Source organism: Doryrhamphus excisus, chromosome 5 (genome assembly GCF_030265055.1).
Source record: "Doryrhamphus excisus isolate RoL2022-K1 chromosome 5, RoL_Dexc_1.0, whole genome shotgun sequence".
NCBI lineage: Eukaryota > Metazoa > Chordata > Actinopteri > Syngnathiformes > Syngnathidae > Doryrhamphus > Doryrhamphus excisus.
This window is the reverse complement of record NC_080470.1, coordinates 13,887,860-13,906,095: the sequence shown is the minus strand read 5'-3', so window position 1 is coordinate 13,906,095 and position 18,236 is coordinate 13,887,860. Positions and strand designations below refer to the sequence as shown.

At 41.8% G+C, this 18,236-nt stretch overlaps 1 protein-coding gene across 11 annotated transcripts in view; it reads left to right on the top strand.

The window, feature by feature from the left end:
- shdb (Src homology 2 domain containing transforming protein D, b) overlaps positions 1-18,236 on the top strand; it is a 69,569-nt gene that overhangs the window by 23,778 nt on the left and 27,555 nt on the right. For all 11 annotated transcript variants that reach the window (XM_058074357.1, XM_058074358.1, XM_058074356.1 and 8 more), the window contains 2 exons: positions 12,312-12,486; positions 14,049-14,168. In XM_058074357.1, the coding sequence (XP_057930340.1) occupies positions 12,312-12,486; positions 14,049-14,168 (295 nt within the window). The remainder of the gene's footprint in view (positions 1-12,311; positions 12,487-14,048; positions 14,169-18,236) is intronic.

Here is an 18,236-nt window from a genome sequence, read left to right as displayed (position 1 = left end):
AAGGGAGCGGCGGGACGATCATGACAGTTTTGACCATTTTCACAGACGAAAGAGTGGATATCTAGCTCTCCATTTGGCTACAAAGACTCAATAAGAGTTCTTGTGATTGGCTGGCCACCAATCCGGGATGTACCCCGGGGTAGATGTAACCATACTTAGAAAACCTGTTAATGTTAACTCTAAAATTCAAAATCCTAAATGGAAATTCACCTAATTAAACGGCATAAAGAAGGGAGTACTGTCGTGCACTAAAAGGGTTTCTTCAACTTGTCTTCCACTTACTTCCGTGGTGAGATTTACATTTTCCTTTGCTTTGTTATTTTGCTACGTTGCCTTTCTGTGCCTACTTTGTTAATGAAAGACTTTCTTAAACCAGGTTTTCCTTGAACCGGGAACGCTACAAACACCAGAACTGATGGCGACAGGACATTCAGATGTTGCCATTGCCTGTGGGAGTTTGACAGTTAACATTTAGCTGACCTTAGTGTTTTTTTGACGTGTGACGCACAGCTTGAACCAGCGGGGAATGAAAATTGTGGTGGTCTAAGACTTTGCATTTGCAGGTGTAGAGGAGTAGATCAGTGTTCGCCACCAGAGGCCAAGCCGGCTTAATTGAGCCGCATCTACAAGTCAGCAAGGTCAAGGTGATGGGATAATAAATCAATCCTGCCTCGTCGGCACTCTCCTCCCCCCATTCCACCTCTCATTCACACCGCCGCTCATGTGTGTGTGTGTGTGTGTGTGTGTAAGCCTCCCACCTCTCAGTTAATTACATGTCTACATGTGCATGACCAATCCAGTGCTAATAGGAGTCACGGTTAGAGCGCACAATGCTATTTGTACATTCTTCATGCTTAAATCACATTAGGAAAAGAGAACAAGAAAACTAACTTGTTGTTAAAAGCAGACGTACAACAGCAATAGAATATATGAAATAAGTGTTAATGATTATTGTTTATGATTTGACAGGCTGTTCCATCTGTGTGTCATCTTCACACAGCATGCGGTCATGCAGCCTGGTTAGACAAGGCAGCGAAGGAGAATGCTGGCGCTGCTGCAGCGGTTTGACCTCCTGTCATTGCCATTTAGCGTCTTTTAGTGCCGAGCTGGCGTGTTGCCTTCCGCGGCGACAGACCAAAGCACGCAAGTCTAAACAAAACGGCTGTTTTTTTCCGCCCTTAATCCGCGGAATCCCCGACCTAACAATTACACAACGGCAGAATTACATCTGATGATAATAAGTGATTGATTATTCTTTTCCAATATAAAACACTATTTCATTCATTGAAATTTCATGATTAAGTTAGTCGTTGCTCCACACAATAGTATGCATTATTTATTTATTTTATACAGTAAACCTCGGATATATCGGATTCAATTGTTCCCACTGGTTTTGTCCGATATAAGCGAAATCCGTTATATGCGTATACCGGAAAATGTCCGTTTTACGCATATATGGGATTTATATCCGGTATATGCGTAAATGGGATTTTATCCGTTATAAAAAGGCACTTCCTTGATTATGTTTCCAATGTACCTGGACGCGCAGGCAACGCTGCAAACGCTGCAAATGACGTCGTATAGCGGCCTGTCACGATTCGGCGAATCGGAGCGCCACAATGAGGCCATCCGATATATGCGAGGGAAATTTCATGGAAATGCATTGGAACGGGACTGGAGATTTTGTCCCAAATAGGCGAAATCCGTTATAAAAAATCCGATATATGCAATGAATTTTTATTGGAAATGCATTACAGAAAAATCGGTTCTTTTTTATCTGTCCGTTGTGAGCGAATTTCCGATATATCCGAGTCCGATATATCCAAGGTTTACTGTACAATGTGGCACTTCCTCCTCAGCCGCCTGAAACGGCAGCATCACGGTGACGCCAGGCGCTTGTTGTGTACCGGCGTTTGAAAAGAACCAAAGATTTGCCAGACAGCTCCGTAGCCGCACACCAGCTGCTCGGAGCATGTGCCCCAATACAGTGCACCTTGCTGGGCCACAGCAGATGGCACCTCCCCCTCTATCCTCTGGTTCTCCTGGTAGTAGTCATTCATCATATTTCATGAGGTTCATCCTCACCAATTCTCATTTCTTCCAGTCCTTCTTACCTCCAAGGGTGTATTAACTACACTGACATCATCATTTTTACATCTTTCATTTGCTGCACATTCTTTATTATTGCCCCTGGTGACATTTAAACGCAGGAAGTGAGCAAATGATCAGTAATTGCTGGGACAGGGAGGGTTGGATTCAATCAGCACCTTTTCTTCCTCTGCCTTTTTGGTTATGTTGAATCGTGTAAACGGTGAGTGTGAATGGTTGTTTGTCTATATTTGCCCTGTGATTGGCTGGCGACCAGTCCAGGGTGTACCCCAGCGGTAGAAAATGAATGAATGAATTGTGTAAACGTGATTTTCCCTGGAGGGGAAGAAAGAAGTGTGAAAGAGAAGGTCTGCCACACCTCCAAGGTTGGGTCAAAAGGGGAGGGGCTTTAAGGTGACGAACAGGCATGGGCTCCTAACACACGAGTGCTGCCGCTGATGCTCAGAAGTCATGCTGCAGGGGTGCAAAGGTGTTGGTGTGGGTGGGGATGCTTGCTTTTGCGGTGGGGGTCACAGTGCTCTTCCCTCGCCTCATCAACGCCTTCACACCGGCGGCCGTACGCGAGTCTCACACGTGGAGGGTTTGCAGCTGTGATTATCAGCAGGGTTTAATTGGCGGCGGAGAGGAAGCTGCTGCTTCTGCTCAACGGTGCAAATGATGTCTTGGTGTTGGAGGCGCCGTAGCGTGGGTGGGTGGGTGGGTGGGAGGGACGGACGCACGTGTGATATTGGCTTTGGCAGCATGTCTGTGCTTGTACTTCATTGTTGTCACTGCTTAGAGAGAGTAGTATTTCACGGAAATGACTGCACTTCCCAAGGCTCACTTCATGTTTCACTGCAATGAACCGCAACTCCCCAGTGATGGCTGCACTCCAGCAGCACCAGACCAATACACTACCGCCAGTATGTTTGACTGACATCTGATCCTGGTTTTGACAGCATACCTGTATACAGTATACAGTCATTACCACTACTACTACTTCATAAACAGTAGTTTATATAGCATCTAGCAAAGAGTGAGTACACCGCTTACGTTTCAGGAACCGTTGGATTCTATTATCTCAAGGGACAATGTGGGCCATGTGGCTCGGTTTTCCACATGTCAGAATTCACATTTCCCCTCAAATGAACCACAGTTCTCCAGTGCTGGCAGCACTCATGCAGCTCCAGGCCGAGACACTACCAGCACCAAACTTGATTGTTACTACTGATAAGTACAGTGGTGCCTTGGTTCGTGTCATTAATTAGTTCCAGAAGGTCGGACTCAAACCAAAACAAACTCTAACCAAGGTGCTGGCAGCACTCATACAGCTCCAGACCGTGACACTACCAGCACCAAACTTGATTGTTACTACTGATAAATACAGTGGTGTCTTGGTTAGCGTCATTAATTTGTTCCAGAAGGTCGGACTCAAACCAAAACAAACTTTAACCAAGGTACGTTTTCCCATAGAAAATGACGTAAATCCAATTCATTTGCTCCAGACACCCCAAAATTTGAACACAACGCAAACAAACTAGATTGTTACTACTGATAAATACAGTGGTGTCTTGGTTAGCGTCATTAATTTGTTCCAGAAGGTCGGACTCAAACCAAAACAAACTTTAACCAAGGTACGTTTTCCCATAGAAAATGACGTAAATCCAATTCATTTGCTCCAGACACCCCAAAATTTGAACACAACGCAAACAAACTTGATTGTTACTACTGATAAATACAGTGGTGTCTTGGTTAGCGTCATTAATTTGTTCCAGAAGGTCGGACTCAAACCAAAACAAACTCTAACCAAGGTGCTGGCAGCACTCATACAGCTCCAGACCGTGACGCTACCAGCACTAAACTTGATTGTTACTACTGATAAATACAGCGGTGTCTTGGTTAGCGTCATTAATTAGTTCCAGAAGGTCGGACTCAAACCAAAACAAACTCTAACCAAGGTGCTGGCAGCACTCATGCAGGTCCAGACCGTGACACTACCAGCACCAAACTTGATTGTTACTACTGATAAATACAGCGGTGTCTTGGTTAGCGTCATTAATTTGTTCCTGAAGGTCGGACTCAAACCAAAACAAACTCTAACCAAGGTACGTTTTCCCATAGAAAATGACATAAATCCAATTCATTTGCTCCAGACACCCCAAAATTTGAACACAACGCAAACAAACTTGATTGTTACTACTGATAAATACAGTGGTGTCTTGGTTAGCGTCATTAATTAGTTCCAGAAGGTCGGACTCAAACCAAAACAAACTCTAACCAAGGTGCTGGCAGCACTCATGCAGCTCCAGACCGTGACACTACCAGCACCAAACTTGATTGTTACTACTGATAAATACAGCGGTGTCTTGGTTAGCGTCATTAATTTGTTCCTGAAGGTCGGACTCAAACCAAAACAAACTCTAACCAAGGTACGTTTTCCCATAGAAAATGACATAAATCCAATTAATTTGCTCCAGACACCCCAAAATTTGAACACAACGCAAACAAACTCTAACCAAGGTGCTGGCAGCACTCATACAGCTCCAGACCGTGACACTACCAGCACCAAACTTGATTGTTACTACTGATAAATACAGTGGTGTCTTGGTTAGCGTCATTAATTTGTTCCAGAAGGTCGGACTCAAACCAAAACAAACTTTAACCAAGGTACGTTTTCCCATAGAAAATGACGTAAATCCAATTCATTTGCTCCAGACACCCCAAAATTTGAACACAACGCAAACAAATTCTAACCAAGGTGCTGGCAGCACTCATGCAGCCCCAGACCATGACACTACCAGCATCAAACTTGATTGTTACTACTGATAAATACAGCGGTGTCTTGGTTAGCGTCATTAATTTGTTCCAGAAGGTTGGACTCAAACCAAAACAAACTCTAACCAAGGTGCTGGCAGCACTCATGCAGCTCCAGGCCGTGACACTACCAGCACCAAACTTGATTATTACTACTGATTAATACAGCGGTGTCTTGGTTAGCGTCATTAATTTGTTCCAGAAGGTTGGACTCAAACCAAAACAAACTCTAACCAAGGTACGTTTTCCCATAGAAAATGACGTAAATCCAATTAATTTGCTCCAGACACCCCAAAATTTGAACACAACGCAAACAAACTCTAACCAAGGTGCTGGCAGCACTCATGCAGCTCCAGACCGTGACACTACCAGCACCAAACTTGATTGTTACTACTGATAAATACAGCGGTGTCTTGGTTAGCGTCATTAATTTGTTCCAGAAGGTCGGACTCAAACCAAAACAAACTCTAACCAAGGTACGTTTTCCCATAGAAAATGACGTAAATCCAATTAATTTGCTCCAGACACCTCAAAATTTGAACACAATGCACATTTTATAGGCAATAATTCTAGCTTTAATAATTACAAATGGACAACTGAACATTTAACATCACTTTGACCAGGTTTTGCAAAGGGGGGGGGGGGATTATACTTGGAGGGCATAATATGTATGCATATGTATGCATAATATGTCATATGGCATAGCCACATTGTCAAAACCTTTACCGGGAAAGAAGATATTCAGTAATTCACATTTCAGTTCCAGGAATAAAGACACAAAGTTAATTCCTAATTCTGTTCATAGATTCGTTATCATACGTAGATACATACTAGTACATACATGCATGCTAACCAGGGGGGCCAACTCAAACCAAGGCAGCATTTTACCACTAATTTTGGATGTTAATAAAAAACTGTGTTGGAAAATTGCCTTAAGGCTCAATATCCCAACATTCAGTCCAATCAGCCCAATATTTTAGTGTCTGTACCGTGAAAAGTACCGTCCCACCCCCTCCAAGCAAGTATGTGCCAATATACCGTAATCCGCCAACGCATTTTGACCCGCTTTGCATTGACGTGGACGTCTTCCACCTTGGCCATCTGTGACAGGCTGTCGTTGCCTGGGGGCTGGGGGGGCTGCTGGCTTTTCCAGGCAGTCTTTAAAAAGCTGTCAGCGGTCTCCAGCTCAATCTGCGGTACTCATTCATTCCTGGAAGTCAACAGATGAGATGGAGCCTGCAGCCGCTCAGCACCAATCAGGGCACTAATCAAAGGCAAAGTCCCATCAGCCATCTGACCACCACACCTAAAGAACACTTACTGTACATACTGTACATACTGTATTGGCACTGCTGGACACTGCTTTATCCTCCCCTACCTTTATTCACACTCCTATTCCATGTAATCATGATGATATACGTTCATCAATACTGACATATCCATACTTCTGACACCTGCCATTCATGCTCTGAAATTTATATTCCAATGAAAATATTGATACTTTTAATACTTGAGTCATTTGAAGTCATACTTGTCTGAAGCTGTTGGAACCATCACCTATCTACCGTAAGCGTGAGTGAATTGTCTGTTGAATAGTTTTTATTCTTATCGTACATCATTTATTTTCATGCTTTCATGATTTTTACTTATTTTATTGTTTAAAATAACATTTTCAGATACTTCATCACCTTTTGTCCTCTCTTTTTCTGTTTTATATTAGCTTGGATATCTTGAAACCTAGTACCAGTACCAGTACCTGGTACCTGCATCATCACCTCTTTTGACGTAAAAACACATATAAATGTTAATCGCAATTTGTCCATAGTTAACTCACACTTAATCGCATTTAATCACAAGTTTTTCTCTACAATAAGAATGGGAAATATCTTTGTGGTAAACCATTTGATGTGCAACTACAACAATAATTCCATCCAATTTTATGTAAAGGGATATCAATTTAGGAACTTTGGGCCATTATTTAAAACAATACAGTCAGCAAGCATATTTTTGTATGACTATTTTTCTTTATTATTAGCATATTAGCTCTTAAACTCGCCCACAAACGTTCAGCAAATACAAAATGTGAGCGGGTGAGACCTCTCACACTAACATGTTTTTGTTTATTTGTGTCAGCTCCAAATAATATTAGTTTATTTATGATACTGGTTTTAAATTCTAAATGTTTTTTTAAGTAAAAAGCCTATTTAGGAACATTCAGAAAGGACTATTATTATTAAAGATTTGCCTCAATGCACTTTTCCTTCATGAAATGTACAAATGAAAATACCTAAAACATAAGGCAATAGTCATAAAACATTTCATCCAAATTGCAAACCTAATGTCATTTCATTTCTCTTTTAAAACACATTGAAATATGTAGAAATTCCTCATTGTATTACGGTAAATATTATTTTGTTACAATACCCTAACAATTTCCACTGATTTTGAATGTTTAATGCGATTTGTCCTACTTTTTCGACGGTCATTGAACGCACCATCCTACCGTTCTCGGATGCAAAGAGGGCTGTATAGATGTATTTGGATGTATTTTACCCTTTTTTCTTTCACCTCATACTTGCTCCCGAATGCTGATACTATGTGGGAATGCATAAAGGTAAGATTTGATGACTTTGAGTGCTAATGTGCATCATTGTGGTAGTTCCATGCTAAATGGCTAACGCTAGCAAAACACTGGACTTGAGCCACGGTCATCACATTGACAGCCCGTCAATAGCAGCTGGAAGTCCAATTTAGCTGGCAGTTCAATGAGAGATGTCAAAATGTGGTTAGCACTGGTTAGTTGGGCCACTCTTATGCCAAGGTAGCATACAGGTAGCACTGGATATGACAATAAAAACAATACCTGCACTGCTCCAGTCTCTGGCAGGCCATGGAATCCGTCATAAGTCAAACACAGCCACAGTAGATCCAAATAACTTTGGTCTTGCTACAAGAGCTTTTATCAGCTTGTGGCTACAGAGTTACCATGCTTCAACCAAACCACGGTGGGGGTCAAGGGTCAAACAGGAGGAGTGCACTGTAATCATACATCAAAAAATGTGCCGCTGTTAAAGGGAACTCATTAAGCCTTAGCATAAATACATCTTTGGTGAGTAAATCCTGTATTTCATCAATAAACAAATGAATTATTTCTGCCATGGTATGAAATACGCTACTTTTTCACCTTTACCAGGCAATATCAGGCACATTTCCAGGCTACTTTACCAAGTAGCGTATCGGCTCGGTGTCGCTAATCTATAAAATGGCGTTAATTGGGAGTTTCACATGTTTAATACCAAAGTAAAAGCTCTTTAGACAGATGGCCAGCGTGGGTTTCCTATGTAGGATTTCTGCAAGGGTTTTCATGGAAACAAACATGCAGTCCTAGAAAGGAAGCCAAAAGATGTACGATGCGTCTATGGTCTGTGAAGGACCCGCGGGCCATCAGAGCAGCCTCTTTACCAATTTAGTGGAAGGACCCCTCTTTCTCTCCCCAATCACTCGCTGTGACCTTAGCCTGACATGAATGAAAAGGTATGTCCTCAGAGATCCTACACTGGATGGGTGGATGGGTGGATGGGTGGATCGGATGGGCAGGCGAGGTCACGTGACACTCATCAATACATCAACTCTACCGAGGAGGCTGGATAACAAGAGGGTTCACTTTTGGCTCCTATCTCAACGCCTGGGCGTGTTGGTTCTATAGCGCAACTCTCCTGTCAGTCATTCAGTCTCTTTGTCCAAATGGGGAGAGGCGGGGCACTGCACACTTGTGAGTGCACTACTTCATTTTTATCTTAGTGTATTTTTGTGTTTTTTTAATTACATTATTTATTACATCTATTATGCTTTTTCAACTTTTCACCGTATTAGCGCGGAGCTCAAACAGCTTCAAGGAAATATTTGTCCAGGTTTGAAGGACAGCTAGCTTACCTAAAGAGGTGGAGTTGCAGATTCGGGACTGTTTTGGCGAAGCTGGACTATCTACCAGGCTGTGCGTGATCAGTGTCCTTTGTGTAAACACAAATCAGCGGTTGTCTGTGTAGCATTACAGAGTGTGCATACAGGGACCGTCCTACCTGCATGCAAGCAAATGACAAGCTAACCCGTCTGGAGTTGCTAATAGCCTTTTTCACCACATTTGGTGTGTCTAGCGTAGTTTTTTTAAACATGGCTAGTCTCGCAAAAAAAACAATGTTGTGCTAGGATTGTCTGCACTAGCAAAGGCGGACCTAAGTTACCACTCTTTGAGTTCATCCACAGTACGTCAGGGGTCTCCAGCCAGTAAATCATGAGCTACCAGTAGCTTCTAACCACTTCTCACGTATCTCTCCAAAGGCTTTATTCATTTTTTATCAACCCCTATACCCACCAAATTAGAAAGTGAGGTTCGGCAGTAGTCCGTAAGTCTTCGGGATGTTTGGGAGTGTGACCAATCACAGTGGAGTGGGTGTGCCTGGAGACAGGTCGTGGGTGGAATACATTAAAACAGAGTGTTTTGGAAACCCAAGGAAATACAGCTGAATAGGTGCAGATCCTGGAAGATCTAGAAGGCTTTCTGTGCTGGTAATTGTGTGTAGCTGCTCTATAGGAGTCCACAACTAAACACAAAGGGGTGAAAATTAGCTTTTGTTCCAATTCCAATGTTAAATAACTTTTGAGAAAATTAAAGTTTATCGGTTTTGATACCGGGTACTCGCACTATGATGCCATATATTGTTATTGCATTCATGAAAAAATGCTCTGAAATAGATGAATTGACGTATTATGAGGCAGGAGGGGCTGCATGAATGAAAGAACTGAATGCACGGCTGCCAGTCAGCAATGTGTGAATGCATGTTTTCTTCTTGCACTAGCATAAGGTGTTAATTATCTATCTTCATAGGGGGGCGGGGGCTGTGTGTGCCCAGCAGAAGGTCTTTACGAGGGCGCATGCATGCCAGGGTTTTCTAGAAAAACAGATGTCATCATTAACGGACCAGATCAATGTGTCCTTATCTCACACAAAAGAAGAAGCAGGTTTGCTTGAAAAGTTACCTGTCACTCAAAGGGAGCATCCCCGCCTCCCTCCTTCGCATTGTGCTCGATTGCACCTGTTTGCTAGATTGTGGGGTACAATGGAGAGGCCAGCTGAGTGGTATCGACAAGCCTGTTAGCGCTGAAGTGAGCGCCATCCTTTTGTCTGTGAGTCTTTGTCTCGTCTTGGAGGACAAAGCTCAGCACTCAACGGGTTGGAGTTGCAAGTCAATGGCGGCCAGATGTTGCTTGACTGTCAATGACTGACACTTTTATGTTTATGGGTGTGGGACATCGAAGACATAGAAAACCTGTTTACAATCTTCTAGATACACTTTTTGCATTATTAGAGCCATTTAGACACGAAATAACACCCCTATAGTCACCATGACACTACTACTACCACCCAACATAGTCAACATAATAAGAGAAATTAAGACATAGAAAACTTGTTTACAATCTTCTAGATGCACTTTTTTGCATTATTAGAGTCCTTTAGACATGAAATAACACCCCTATATTCACCATGACACTACGACTACCCAAAGTAGTCAACATAATAAGAGAAAATAAGACATAGAAAACTTGTTTACAATCTTCTAGATGCACTTTTTTGCATTATTAGAGTCCTTTAGACATGAAATAACACCCCTACAGTCACCTTTACACTCCCATTGCCCAATATAATAGACATAATAAGAGAAAATGAGTCATATAGGACATAGGAAAACAATTGAAAAAACAACCTTCTAAACATGTTTTTAACATTACGGCACCCCCTGTATCTAATATAGTAGATATATAGTAGACAAGAAAATAAGACATAGAAGGTTGTAAACAGGCTTCCTAAGTACATTTGTAAACATTATTAGACATGAAATACCACCCCTATAGTCTCTGTAGCAGAGTGTACACTGTTTGTGTATACTGTACATGTGTACAATATTTGTGTGTACTGTACAAACGTCCCATGCATTGACCTGTGAGCGTTTATTGCGGGGCAACAGGCCACGTTTAATCCCGCCACGGGTGGCGGTGCGTCCCGCTCCAGATGGGGGGGCCATTGCACGGCACCAGGCATGAATAATTGACAGAGCCAGAGAAAGTGGCCAAGTGTGTCTGCCCACTCAATAATTAACCAGGGAGGGGAGAGACAAGCGTGTTTGTACAGCCAGGTCTCTCATCCAAAAGTCCTTTCAAGCAGCAAGCCTAGAGGGAGGCTTTTGGGGGGACGGGGGGGGGGGTCTTTGGATTTGTCAGCTCATTAAAACATTTCTTCCTGCTATTTGTTTTGTCATCATTTTAGCCAGAGTAGCACATACAAGTGGTAAAACTGGCATAATGTGAGAGCCGACGTTATTGGCTGCCTTGCTAGATAATGAGCTATTTTGGGCTCTGCTTCGTGTGCACCCTGTAACCTCCCTTCCTACCTCCCTCCCTCCCTACGCTCAGCTAGCAAGCTCGCTAGGAAGGTAGGACAGGACAAGGAGCCTTTTTTTTATTATTGTTCATCATAATTTTATTATATGACATGATAATATTATATAATAATTTAATTATTATGAAATATTAGCATTGTTATTGGAAAAACAGTCTTTACAACAATCCAATTTATAATAATTTTATTATATTGATAGATATTATATTCATAAAAAATCCTGAAATAATAATTAATAATAATTAATAATTAATTAATAATAATAAATAATAATAAATAATAATAAATAATAATAAATAATAATAAATAATAATAAATAATAATTAATAATAATTAATAATAATTAATAATAATTAATAATAATTAATAATAATTAATAATAATTAAATCTGTAAACCTTCCTGCCCCCACATTCCATTTACAGCGCTCTCATGGCCGCCTGCTCACATCACAGACCTTTTGTTGGAGCCATCTGTGGTGTTTCTGGCTCTTGTCTCCCTAACTTCTCTCACCTGACACTACCCCCCCCCCCCCCCCCCCCCCCCCCCGTCCCATCATCCCGTCTTCCTCCATTAGAGATGAGGGAATTGTCAGATTTGTCCTGGCCGGCCCCCTGTGGCTCAGAGGAAGAAGGGGGCGGGGGGCTCTACTAAAGAGCTACGCGACCTCTCACCTTGAACACGAACCTCCCACGGGCCGCTGCTTTCCCTCTATCACCGCCCCCCCCCCCCCCCCCCCCCCGCCAGCCCCAACCTTGAACATCTGCGGGGTTTGACCCGTGCTGATGTTTTTGATGTTTTCCACCTGCTCTTCATGTCGCCCCCAACATCTGGACCTCCTGTGTTTTACACCCCCCCTTTACACCCTCCCTGTGTGCTAGCGGTGGCGTCGCTAGTGGAGTCCAAGTGTAAGGTATCCTAACTAAGACGTTTGTGTGTCCGTTTTTTGCCAACAGTGCAGTTTGACGGGCCGGAATGGGAGCGCTCCTCGTCGCCCACCGAGCGTTTGCGTCCACCGGGGCCCTGGTCCAGCCCACTCTTGGGCGGGGGGGTGAAGTTTCGAATGCCCCCGGAGGGCCTCGCCATGGTGGGAGAGAAAGTGGACCCCACACTGCCTCTGGAGAAGCAAGTGTATGTACAGCATGGCCGCCGTATACACATGCATACATGTCTTTCTTACCTGTAGAATAGGTGTGTCCCATTATGTGAATAAATTACCTGTGGAATAGGCGTGTCCCATTACACTCATTAATTACCTGTGGAATAGGCGTGTCCCATTATGTGCATGAGTTACCTGTAGAATAGGCGTGTCCCATTACACACATTAATTACCTGTGGAATAGGCGTGTCCCATTAAGTGAATAAATTACCTGTAGAATAGGCGTGTCCCATTACACTCATGAATTACCTGTGGAATAGGCGTGTCCCATTATGTGCATGAGTTACCTGTAGAATAGGCGTGTCCCATTACACACATTAATTACCTGTGGAATAGGCGTGTCCCATTATGTGCATAAATTACCTGTAGAATAGGCGTGTCCCATTATGTGCATGAATTACCTGTGGAATAGGCGTGTCCCATTATGTGCATGAATTACCTGTAGAATAGGCGTGTCCATTATGTGCATAAATTACCTGTGGAATAGGCGTGTCCCATTATGTGCATAAATTACCTGTGGAATAGGCGTGTCCCATTATGTGCATAAATTACCTGTGGAATAGGCGTGTCCCATTATGTGCATGAATTACCTGTAGAATAGGTGTGTCCCATTATGTGCATAAATTACCTGTGGAATAGGTGTGTCCCATTATGTGCATAAATTACCTGTGGAATAGGCGTGTCCCATTACACGCATTAATTACCTGTAGAATAGGCGTGTCCCATTATGTGCATAAATTACCTGTAGAATAGGCGTGTCCCATTACACTCAATAATTACCTGTAGAATAGGCGTGTCCCATTATGTGCATAAATTACCTGTAGAATAGGCGTGTCCCATTATGTGCATGAATTACCTGTAGAATAGGCGTGTCCCATTATGTGCATGAATTACCTGTAGAATAGGCGTGTCCCATTATGTGCATAAATTACCTGTGGAATAGGCGTGTCCCATTATGTGCATTAATTACCTGTGGAATAGGCGTGTCCCATTATGTGCATAAATTATGTGTGGAATAGGCATGTCCCATTATGTGCATAAATTATGTGTGGAATAGGCGTGTCCCATTATGTGCATGAATTACCTGTAGAATAGGCGTGTCCCATTATGTGCATTAATTACCTGTGGAATAGGCGTGTCCCATTATGTGCATAAATTATGTGTGGAATAGGCGTGTCCCATTATGTGCATAAATTATGTGTGGAATACGCGTGTCCCATTATGTGCATGAATTACCTGTAGAATAGGCGTGTCCCAATATGTGCATAAATTATGTGTGGAATAGGCGTGTCCCATTATGTGCATGAATTACCTGTGGAATAGGCGTGTCCCAATATGTGCATAAATTATGTGTGGAATAGGCGTGTCCCATTATGTGCATGAATTACCTGTGGAATAGGCGTGTCCCATTATGTGCATAAATTACCTGTGGAATAGGCGTGTCCCATTATGTGCATGAATTACCTGTGGAATAGGCGTGTCCCATTACACTCGTGATTGGTATTGTCATATTGTTTCCCATTTTGTGTCCCAGGTGGTACCATGGCTCCCTGTCCCGGTCCGAAGCGGAGTCGCTGCTCACGCTGAGTAAAGAGTGTAGTTACCTGGTGAGGAACAGCCAGACCACCCGATGCGACTACTCGCTGTCTCTACGGTACGCACCCACACAATCCGACACCACACAGGGGGTCCTCGCTTTAGGCTCTACGCCTTTTTTAACCGTTGCATCTCACTTCCGGAACCTTTCATTAACACATTTCATGCTTGTATAAATACAAGAATGAAAGGTTCTTTGATGAAGTAAAAGGTTCTTTTTGTGACTGTGTTATATATCATTTCGGTAGAAGTTCCCATATACTCAAACTCAATGTTTTGTGACATTTCATGTTATTATGTTTCATTTTATGTTGTTTTGTGTTGTGTTATGTTTTGTTTCATGTTATGACTAGGGCTGTCAAAGTAATGACGCGTTAATGGAAGTTCCCTTTAACGGCGTCAAATTTTTTGATGCGTGATTAACCTCCTCCTGTTTGACCCTCGGCCCCCACCGTAGTTTGGTTGAAGCACGGTAACTCTGTAGCCACAAGCTGGAACAAATATTGATGGGAAATGGAGAAAGAAAAGAGTATTTAGATTGGTAAAGTTAGCTTCAAAGCCCTGGCAGATGGCTCTTGTAGCAAGACCAAAATTATTTGTGTTGAACTTATGACGGATTCCATGGCCTGCCAGAGACTGGAGCAGTGCAGGTATTGTTTTTATTGTCATATCCAGTGCTACCTGTATGCTACCTTGGCATAAGAGTGGCCCAACTAACCAGTGCTAACCACATTTTGACATCTCTCATTGAACTGCCAGCTAAGTTGGACTTCCAGCTGCTATTGACGGGCTGTCAATGTGATGACCGTGGCTCAAGTCCAGTGTTTTGCTAGCGTTAGCCATTTAGCATGGAACTACCACAATGATGCACATTAGCGCTCAAAGTCATCAAATCTTACCTTTATGCATTCCCACATAGTATCAGTATTCGGGAGCAAGTATGAGGTGAAAGAAAAAGGGGGAAAATACATTCAAATACATCCAAATACATCCATAGAGGTGCGTTCAATGACCGTCAAAAAAGTAGGACAAATCGCATTAAACATTCAAAATCTTTGGAAATTGTTAGAGTATTGTAACAAAATAATATTTACCGTAATATAATGATGAATTTCTACATATTTCAATGTGTTTTAAAAGAGAAATGAAATGACATTAGGTTTGCAATTTGGATGAAATGTTTTATGACTATTGCCTTATGTTTTAGGTATTTTCATTTGTACATTTCATGAAGGAAAGGTGCATTGAGGCAAATCTTTAATAATAATAATCCTTTCTGAATGTTCCTAAATAGGCTTTTAACTTAAAAAAAACATTTAGAATTTAAAACCAGTATCATAAATAAACAAATCTTACTTGGAGCTGACACAAATAAACAAAAACATGTTAGTGTGAGAGGTCTCACTCACATTTTGTAAGTTTGTGGGCGAGTTTAAGAGCTAATATGCTAAAAATAAAGAAAAATAGTAATACAAAAATATGCTTGCTGACTGTATTGTTTTAAATAATGGCCCAAAGTTCCTAAATTGATATCCCTTTACATAAAATTGGATGGAATTTTCGTTGTATATAACTAGGGTTGTCAATCGATTAAAATATTTGATTGTGATTAATTGCATTTTTTTTGTCCATAGTTAACTCACAATTAATCGCATTTAATCGCAGATGGAAATTTGTTTTTATCTATAATAAGTAGTGGAAATCTAAGTTTGGTATAAATTTACATTTTACACTAAAACCCGACTTACAACGGTGTAGTTGGAACAACACTATGTCGACAATATGTAGAGCGAGGACCTCCTGTACGTACGTAACATGAATTGAAACATGCATGAGCATCCTCATCCTCAAAGTGTGTGAAGCCACCTGAGTTGTCGCAGTATACACACACACACACAGACACACACAGACACACACACTCAGACACACATCCATCTGTCGCTGCCCGTCTCCCTTCATCCATCACCCAAACTCAGCATCACTTCCTCCTCCACTCCTCATTTGCAGGCTGTAATAACGCTTATGTGCTGAAATCACTCCTTTCCAATTACAACCATGATCCATCCTGGCGGCCTCCCATCATGCCTCTGTCACCCCCCCCCCCCCCCTTCTCTTTGGTCTCAAAGGGGACCCCTAAGTGGTAATCGGGCAGGTAGAGCACACTTCAGTGCACACCTCATTCTCCTCATAATCACTAATGAATATGAATCACCTTCTGTGGGCCACACAGGAAGACAGGGGGGGGGGGGGGGTCTGAGGGGGGGGGGGGTGCGCATAGCATCACTGCTGACACATAAACAAGCTTGCACATTACTCACACGAGCGGACTGGATTTTGACACGCAACCACACTTCCTGTGGGTCGTACTCCAAGGTCACGGCGCCGCTTCCACGTTTGGACGGCATCACGTCTGGAATACAACCTTAATCTCGTATAGTCGCCGGGCCGGGTGCGTGGTCTGGAACAGCACCGCAGGATTTTGGGAGGGGGGGTACCACATTTTGGGAGCAAAAAACAGGACACCAGGACACTCAATGACAGGCTGAAATTATACTCAAGGTAAATCAGAGATATCTTTGCATAGTTTACATTGTATTTTTTATTCTATAAATAGTTTTTACATTTTACAAAAATATAAAATCATACTCAAGGGGAATCAAGGATATCTATTTAAAACAAAGTTTAATTATTATTTTACATGTATTTCCTTTTTATTTTTATTGTAAAAATATTTTTATTTTTTATTTAATATTTTAACATTTTTGAAAACAAGTATTCTCAATATTATTCAATCATAACTCAAATTGTTATTGTTATTTTTTTACATTTTTTTATAGTCATTAATGGCCCAAAGTGAAACAACAAAAAACAGGGCAGTCCTAAATGTTTATATATGTGTGTCTGTGTCTATGAAAACGGCTAAAAATACTATTATGCTAATGTCAGCATGCTAACAATGCTAACCTTAACATGTTAACACCTAGTATAATAGCGCTAAGTGGTTATTTATGTGTCTAACCATGAAAATAGCTAAAAATGCTAGCTGCTAATACTAATGTCAGCATGCTAACAATGCTAACCTTAACATGTTAACACCTAGTATAATAGCGCTAAGTGGTTATTTATGTGTCTAACCATGAAAATAGCTAAAAATGTTAGCTGCTAATGCTAATGTCAGCATGCTAGCAAGGGTAATGTGCTAATGTTAGCATGCTAAATTCCTAGCATGATAGCACTAAGTGTTTATGTATGTGTCCACCAATGGAAATAGCTAACAATGCTAGCACCCCTTTTTGCCAGTTTTATTTATATATTTATATATTTATATATTTATATATTTATATATTTATATATTTATATATTTATATATTTATATATTTATATATTTATATATTTATATATTTACAGAAATGAGAAAGACGTGTGCTCTTGTACGATGGGCAAAACATGGGCAAAATTAAAAAAAAAAATTGCTAATGTTAGCCGACACTCCACAATCTCCACTTTGCAGCAGCGCTCCATTTTCTTGTTGCCCTCAGTCTCCTCTTGGATAAAATGGGTCTTACCTAAGAGCCACATGTTGAGACATTCAGTAAATGATCCTTACTTATCCTCACTAGGGTTGCGTGGTATGCTGGAGCCTATCCCAGCTGTCTTTGGTTCCTCTTGTTTTTTTTCCTGTGTACCGGCGGAATAGCATCTTTTGCAAGAACAGAACTGGAGGTGGGCGTCCATCTGTCTCTCCTTGTCTGCACTTGCTTCGTCCGTTGTTGTCTTAAAGCTCCAACCAAAGTTCCAGTATGACAGGAATGCTGTGAACATCCAGCAGAAACACAACATTTTGGCATGATTAGTATAAACATACGGAATTAAGTCTGCAGGTTTAAGTCATTCTGAAAGTCCCAAACTCCTCAACTTAGAATATGAGTTCCAACGCCACCAGTAGCCTTGCTGGTCTAATGACCCTCCCAGTTCATCACCAGTGAATGCTCTTGAAACAGGAAGTGTGTTATGGCTGCCTGCATGTTCCTCATCCCGTTTCACACCACTCTGTCTCTACCACCCATCATCCATCAATCCTCCTGAGAATCAGACTGGCATGGAGGCTGCACGATGTGCCTCACTT